At 35.8% G+C, this 8254-nt stretch overlaps 1 protein-coding gene across 1 annotated transcript; it reads right to left on the bottom strand.

The window, feature by feature from the left end:
* Nucleotides 1-87: 87 nt before the first annotated feature.
* LOC104542417 (krev interaction trapped protein 1-like) lies at nucleotides 88-6533 on the bottom strand. The gene is made up of 7 exons (XM_010186718.1): nucleotides 6432-6533; nucleotides 5823-5982; nucleotides 4310-4402; nucleotides 3306-3435; nucleotides 1073-1316; nucleotides 669-784; nucleotides 88-245 (listed from the first exon to the last, which is right to left on the bottom strand). Exons 1-7 carry the CDS (start codon nucleotides 6531-6533, stop codon nucleotides 98-100), a joined length of 993 nt encoding a protein of 330 aa, XP_010185020.1. The 3' UTR covers nucleotides 88-97.
* Between the last annotated feature and the right edge of the window lie 1721 nt (nucleotides 6534-8254).

Here is an 8254-nt window from a genome sequence, read left to right as displayed (position 1 = left end):
AGCAATTCTGTGTGATTCTGTGTGTGTGATTAGATAAATTATAAGCATTAAAGAATCAGCATAGTAAGAATGCATTGCAAAACTATATTCATTTAACTCACCAGCATGCATAATGGATAGGTGCCCAGTGGTCACTGTCTAACTGATTAACAGAAAACTTTTTATCCAGAAGGTGGCTTAGTAAATCAGAATCGCCTTCGCAAGCACTGCGATGAAGAGGGAAATCATCTACCCACTGGTGTTCCCTATGAATTAAAAGGGAAAAGAGGAGGAGAACACAGTTCAGAAATATTTCAATAGTTGAGAACATAAATTTCTTTTAATTGCTAACTTAGCACTAATTATAGATCTACATGAAAAATTGAAAACAAAAATGAAGCTCATGCAGCTAAAATGTGCTCATATTCATATTAGAATTTTGGTCATGCAGTAGTCAAGCCACAGCTGACTAAGAAACACTTCCCTACTGTTTATAATTTAAACCTTTCTTGATCTGTCCTTTAACTATCATGTTACAGTATTTAGAGATTTCAAATAGAATTGGCTTTAAATACGCATTTATACAGTAAAGCCCCAAGTAATAGGAATCTCATTCTGATCAAGTCTACCAAGTACTCCTGTAACATAACAAAATTATTCATTAATGAAAAAGGAATGTAACATAATACTTGTCCTCTGTGACACTGCTCATGCTACGTTGCCACTTTTCTCTTTTAGGAATCTGAATCTTTGAATAGTCTGGGGCTCCAAGGCCAAAGTATGGATTTATTACCACTTTGTCAACCTGTGAAGACATAATTTAAACACAACCGAAAAAATATCTTACTGAGATTTGGCTAAACAATAAATATCCCATCCAGGCCAGGTGTTCTCTTGAAACCAACATTACGATAGTAACATCTGAATGATGTTCAAATGTGAGGATTTGAAAAACCATTTAGCAGTAAGTGTGCAATAAAGAAATCTGATTATATTAAACATAAAGCACACACTCATATTAAATAAATGAATGAATTGTGAAATGAAAATGTATGTATGTTTCACAAATAGAAAACAAAAATACAGTTCTTACCCTATTGGTATACTGAAGGTCAGATCCAAACAAAGGATTATAGATACACATATCTGCTTTCTCCAGTGCCAGCATCTTACTCTTTATTTCCAGGGCAGTATAACCCATGTGTAAAGAGCTCTCTGTTTGACCAGGTTCTATAGCATAGGCAGGGTTTATTACATTTGTTTTAATTCTCTCAAGAGGAGATGGTCTGAATAAAGCTGGGATGGAGTGAGACTGGGTGTGCCGTTCATCCAACCACCTGCAGGAGAGAATGGACATGTAATTAATTTTCAAGTAGAAAAGGACTATTTTGGTCATGCTTGTCCATTATTTTGTTTGATTAAGAGTTGCCTGTATGATAACCACACATTTTAATTAAAAAATATATCTAATTATATTGTGCACAACCAATTTTATAGCACTAAATTAATCCCCAAATATAGTTAAGCAAATGTATCTGTTCAAACACATTTCCTGTGGATGGAAACTCTCAAAGGAAATTACAAGTTAAGAGTAATATTGGTTATAGCCAAAACACTTAACCACACCAACACGTCACCGTTTCATTTACTTTCAGTTAATCAGTATTAGTACACTCAACATACAAATTAAAGCAGTCTTGTTAAAGGTGAGTTGAAGTTTCAGTATCTGTGCTGACTTAAGTCTTCTAACTCATGTGTTTCATTAGGGAGACAGGAAAAGGCAAAAAATCAGAAGATCTAGTTTCCAAACTGATGAGTTTCTTTCACATAGGCTACCACTTGCCTTTTCATAAAGCTGTACTGATGGTTATTCTCTTCTAAGCACACTCCTACTGACAGTACAGAAGGGCTTTAGAGCCCTCTTACTCTGAGCTACTGGGGAAAGTCAGCACTGCACGCCTCCTGCCACATATGCAGTATAACACAGGGCTCAGGGCATTATTAATCTCAAATTCTGGATAAATACATTTTCACTAAATTAATTTAGTGTTATGTTGAACAGGACACATTTTAACTGAGGGTCTAAAGCCAGGTTTGTATTTAGGTTTCTGCATGTACTTTCTCACAAGCTTGAGATAAACATGTACTTTGCTGGAATACAATAAATTCCTTTCAGTGATTTAGACTGGAAATTTAAAATAAAGAGAGTATATGCTTTAGAGAGACAGAGCCACTGACAGAGCACCTGGATTTTGTCTGTCCCAGAACAATGTGTAAGGATGGCAGAACGTGGCATGCATATGCTTAGGCCTGGATTTTTAAGTCTCAGATCCAAGCTATCATGCACTGCAAAAGCCATATTTCCTTCACTTATTCACAGTACTGCTGGGAAGGAGGACTGTAAAATTGCGGACACTTTCTCTAAGCAGTTGGTAGATAAATTGGTCACTTCTTTGAGAAGTGATGTTTCAGATTATGTACACAGAGAATAACAAATACAAACTATTTTCTATTATACTCACATGGCTTCTCTCACAACTGTAGGACTCAACACATTTTAAACAGAGCTTAGAGTCTGAAGGCATTCATTAAGCAGCAAATAAATACAACTGGCACAGTGGTGTACATAGAAATATTATGACTCTGTTAATAAACTGTAAAAACCCTACACACAGAACCTTTTTAGGTAACAGCCTGGAACTTACAACCTTTCATGTTAGCCAACAGTTTCAGCTAGCTTTATTAATGCAAATATGTTAATACCTAAGTATGTATGGTATTTCTTTGTTAAGAATACATTTAAAAGACCAAAAAACTGCTCACATATTCAATTTTCAAACTACTATAAATCTGGGTAAACAACTAATCACCTTTCTGAAAGTTAATTCCTTACCGCAAATAAATTTCTGTGGCTGAGGAACATGCAGTCCCTTTCTAAAGGGAGTTTTAATTTAAATGCAAATCTTAATGGTATACAATTAAGAGGATATTTTTACTACACTCTGGCAAATACTCTTACAGATGACAATCACGTCACTTATAGAAGATTAATCACTAGTATTTTATTTGATTTTACAAAACATTCACTGTGAGCAAGAACTTCAAAAAAGCCACTTGATTTAGATAAGCACACCATTCTTGAGTTTGCAAAAAGATTTTCAGAAAGACTTAGAAATCTGTTGTCAAGGTTTCAGTTTCTGATAAGCATGAAGAAAATAATGCGATATAACAATGTGTTCCTTCTTAATCACAAGAATCCTACAAAAACATCTACACATTATCTTCTTTAACTTCTATTTTAATGTATTTTTACTGGTTATTCTTACTTATCCAAGGCAATTAACATTCTTGCAGTAAGGGTAGCAAAATGCGTGCTGGATTCACTGCAGACTCTCATGATGTCTTGTAAACAGTAGAACACAGGGCATCCAGGACTGTATGCATATTTCGTATTATCTAAAAAGGAGAAGAATAATCTTATTTTCCCTTCTGCATCTTATGTAGTTACATGTTCCTAACTAATTGAGAGTATATTCTAACTCTAGTCTAAGTAACATTTTTTTCAAATGATAATTGATAGAAATTGCACAGAATCCTCACGTAACAATTCACAACTCAACAGGGTAGCCTTAAAAACCCTAAAATGTTCAGTTACTATTACATCAGTGTGATCAGCTTCATCTGAGGAATTAATGTTAAATGTATACTGTTGCCAGAAAAAAAAGACTAGGACTTGGGTCTAGAAGAGGTATTTATAGCTACTGATAACTCCACAATGGTATTTATTTGATAGTTTTGACTTAAGGCCTATCAGTACGGCAAAAAATGAAGGAGTTTCCCCAGAAGCGCAGACATTCACTTCATGCTTTTTTAAAGAAAAAATACTTCCTGACAAGCAATTTACTTTGCCTTTTAAAGACTTTATTCACCATTCCTTATTCAAGCTAAACTGTGTACGGACTTCAATAAGCATTCTTCTCTGAGTAGAGAGCCCTGAACTGAGTAAGATCTATAGAATTTACTGAATCCAAGTGTAAGACAAGTTAATGCATATGTTCTGAGATGTAATCAAGTGAACAAATACAGCTTAAATAAGAAGTGTGCTAGCATTACAAAACCAACGGTAATACATTAAAACCAAGAGTTTTTTCCCTAACTTTAAGTAACTTTTTCCAAGTTGTAAAGTATTCAGAGAGATGTTTCAACCTGAATGTAACTTTTAGTGTTTAAATACAGAAAAAGACAAATAGCATATTCATTAAAATTCTTATTAAACCCTCAAATGAACTGCTAAAATGGCTGCAACTTCAGAAATTATGCTCAAGGTTACCTTTCACAACAGTTGGAACAATGTAAAGAGATGCCTCCTGGCCTGCCTTCTCTCCATCAAGAGGGAACTTCTTCATTAACACTACGCGCTTTCCTAGCACAGTATTAAAAAAACCCAAAATTATTAATTAACCAACAACAAAACAAAAAAATTATCTACAGTTGGCTATCTGAAAGGTTAATACACTCAAACTTCCTTATTTCTAGGAAGAAAAAAATGATTATTATGAACTACAACCTAAAGCACACTAAGAAAATCTAAATACATATGAAAAAATAAAGAACATAAACATGTATACACCCATTAACATAAAAAATGACATGACTGTACTCCTTTTTTCATAACAACTTTTCTGTAGACCTGATTTTTCATAGCATTCACTCCCCAAACCATGTATCTTTAAGCTAAATAAGATTCTTTTTGAAATGGAAAAGCACAGCTGCATGCTAAATTCTATGTCAGGGTAAACGCTTTTTTTATGTAGTGGTATGACAGTGTTTTCCATGTTATCCTCCCTTCCATTTTTACAGAATTTAGCATTTTGTTTGCTTTTCCAACCTCAGCTGCCTATTTTAGTAGTGGCCACATTAAGCTATGCATATTAATGCTTGGGCCCTCTTTGTGATTCAGTCTAAAACTGTGTAATGAACAGACATTTTTGTTTTCACTAGACACTCCTCAATGCATATTAATGCTATTATGTTACTTCATGTTTGCTGCCTAGCTAGCTTTTTTAAGTCCAGCCAACTCTAGTTATTGCCACCTGCAATATTTTACCATGCAAGCAGCTCTTCCTTTTCTATATTGTTAGCACTGCATTGTCTTGTCCACACTGACAACCTTCCTGGTATAACCTCACTTACAAAGCAGAGATGAGGTACACCGCAAAAAAAAAAAAAAAAAAAAAATTTTTTGGACCCCGAAAAAAAAAAAAAAAAAAAGTGCTTTAGTCAGTACAGTTTATACCAACCTGGAAATGAAATATGCTGGCTAAAACAATCCTTGTCAGCACAAGTGTGAGGTTGTTTGCTATACCAGCGATGCAACAACAGTGAAAAAGAAAATGTACTAATCAAATTGTATCTGTAAGCAATACAGTTCTGCCAGAAATATTTTCGTGTAGATACTGTCTACTGAACAACGTTGGCTTTAGAAACCATCAATTCACTAGTTCAAGTTTTAGCTGAAATAAAGGATAAAAAAGCCGCTTCAATCTGGTTTACCACAATTTTAGCAACTTGAGATGAAGTATTAGTACAGACAGGCAAAGCTTCAGTTAATAGAAGTATCTTAGTAAGGATTTTACAGAGTTGGAAGGTAAATGAAAACAAAAGTAAATTAAAGGTTTTAGCTGTATAGTTGGCTTGGGTTTTTGGGTTTTTTTATGAACTTCGAAACATACCTTCTTTTTCTAAATTAATTTCATGCTTTTGCACAAACTTACCATGCCCACTTAATTTTAGAAGTATCTTTATAGAGCTATCAACAATAAACCAGATTCAAATGTTTTTACCTTTAATACCCTGATTGGCTGGTGAAATTGGTTTCGTGGCTTCCAATACATAATCCAAGATGCTCTGGGTTATCTCAGTGCCTACTTGTAGTTTAGTTTCCAGCAAAACTTTCTTTCTTTTTTTCTTTTGGCCTTCAATGGGAACTTCAAGCAACAAAATCTTTCAAACAATAATGAAACCAAAGGAGTTTAAGAACAACTGAAACAAGCACAGAATGTTTTTTTGTTGTTTTGGTGAGGTTTTTTGTATTTATTATACCACTGTAAAAGCAGTAACAAAATTCAGGAACTACTGAATGAGGAGGACCAGGATGGCCAAGTCAGAATGACCTTCATAACAGTACAGTTAAAGAGAAAAGGACAAGGCTGCACCCTTGTACTAAGGGGCCCACAGAGCAAAAAGCCCTGAAATGAAATACAAAGCCATTACAAAACCATATAAAGTGTTCAAATACCATAAGGATGGAGCAATGCATAGCAGATATGACATACACAAACATTAATTAAGCAATCTTATTGTCAAATTTTCTCTTCTGCTGTATTATTATATATTCACTGTAACTTACTAAAAACAAAACAAAACAAAGCAAAAAATGTAAATAGTTTTACTTCATAGGATTTAGCTCGATATTCCCGAGAATTCAGGCTAGCAGTATTTTTTGGACGAATCACAGCAACATATGCATCTCCAATGTTTTCTGGGTTTCCCATCTCTCCTTATTTTATCACTGGAAACAATGAATAAACAGGAAGTAAAGGCTCAGTTGAAAAAAAGAGAAAAAATATCCAACAGCACACTAAACTTCAGAATGCAGTAATTATATCCACTGATTCTCTGCATTATTAATTCAGTGTTCTTTAGCTAGAGAAATACCAATCGCTGATATAATTCTGCTTCCTTTCCACGAAAGGGGAAAATCCTACATCACATAGATTTAATGCAGATAATCTTGTTCTCTAGCCCACTTTTAAAACAAAAATAATGTGTATTTTTTTCCACTTTGTAACTATCCTCCCCATTTTGCAAGCCAGACAAAAGGTCAATGAATTTTAGGACTCTGAAGGATATATAAAATTGAAAAAGAAAACCATTCTGAGGCGACAAGCACTGTAATTTATAAAAGGTGCTGTGACAAAGTACTGCATTTCTACAGGTTCCACAGGGATTTGAAGAAAATACCTGATTTTCCTCCCACCTCCAGAAGTAGAAGAGTCTTGTGAAGACCCCAAGTAACAATGCTAGTAAAAGTAAACTATAATAATTATTTGTTTACTTTGTTTTACTTCAGTGGGGCTGCAAACAATGCACAATATATTCAAACACAGAGCTCCTGAAAGGAATACATTTTCAGTTGTGATGCTGTGCAAAAAGTGGACCGAGGTTTTTAGATTTAAGATAAAACTTTTCTTAGCTTTCTGTTTAACTCAAAGTGACAATTCCTATAAACACAAACTTTTATGAAAATGATAGGGAAAACTTTGTAAGACTAAAACCCTTCAAATATCAGATTTGAGAAAGTCATGTCTGGCCATTAGCACCTTCCAGCTGATAATTTTCTTCATCTGCAAATGAACTCACTTCCATTCTATTCATCAGTAAGCACATGGTTTTTGCAGATTAATCCTCCGCAAAGATTTTCAACATTACTATTTCTAGCTACTTCACCTTTTCTAGGGGAAACAGAGGTCTTCAGATTCCTATGCCCTTAGTCCAGTATTTTTTCTGTGATCAGAATACCTGAAAACATATTTAAAAAAAACCCAACACAAATAACAGCACGTACACTTTCATCTTCAGTTAAGATAAACACATTAGTTAGAAAATCTAATTGTGGTACTTGAACGGTAATATCTGAATAGAAACATCTATTGATTTGCATTACAGTAGCATCTAGAAGCATTACATAAGCAATGCGCTGAGTTGTGAGAGCTCATACTTGGGGATATTAAAAGTTTTGAAAGGAACAACAGCTATCCCTTATGGGCAGCTACAAAAGGCATGCTCCCCGGTTTCCTTACATGTACTGAGATACACTGGCTTTGGGTCACGGGCTTGGGAGGAGGGAACCTGCGCAGGCAGCGCTGCGCCACCTCGGTGGCAGGTGATGGTCAGGCGAATAAGCAATGGATGTTCAAGTGCCTTTGAAACAGACAGCCCCAAGAGCTGCGATGTGACTCCAGAAAACAAAACTAGAGGAAGAAGACTGGTGGGGCAGTGAGGTTGTGACAATGACGACCACCAGTCGTCACTGATCCTGACCAGGTCCAGGTGCCAACAGCGCGTTGCCGTCCCAACAGACTCAGGCTCTAGTGAAGGTGCCTTCCGCCGGGCTTCTCCCAGCGCCGCCCGACGGCATGCCCAGCAGCTCGGGACCGCCCTCTTCCCCAGCAGCCCGGAACCAGCCGGGACGGGACAGAGCGGACACACGGCC

This window comes from Mesitornis unicolor, unplaced genomic scaffold (genome assembly GCF_000695765.1).
Source record: "Mesitornis unicolor isolate BGI_N332 unplaced genomic scaffold, ASM69576v1 scaffold54746, whole genome shotgun sequence".
In the NCBI taxonomy this organism is placed as follows: domain Eukaryota; kingdom Metazoa; phylum Chordata; class Aves; order Mesitornithiformes; family Mesitornithidae; genus Mesitornis; species Mesitornis unicolor.
The sequence above is the reverse complement of the archived record's forward strand: the minus strand, read 5'-3'. Positions and strand labels throughout refer to the sequence as shown.

Bases quoted from the DNA above. Each gene is read 5' to 3' on its own strand.
- LOC104542417 (XM_010186718.1), bottom strand. From the start codon at position 6,533: ATGGGAAACCCAGAAAACATTGGAGATGCATATGTTGCTGTGATTCGT. The intron at 1,317-3,305 runs GTAAGAATAACC...TCTCTCCTGCAG, and splicing joins ATGTTAATTGCCTTGGATAA to GTGGTTGGATGAACGGCACA. The intron at 246-668 runs GTATTATGTTAC...TTTAATTCATAG, and splicing joins AGCAGTGTCACAGAGGACAA to GGAACACCAGTGGGTAGATG.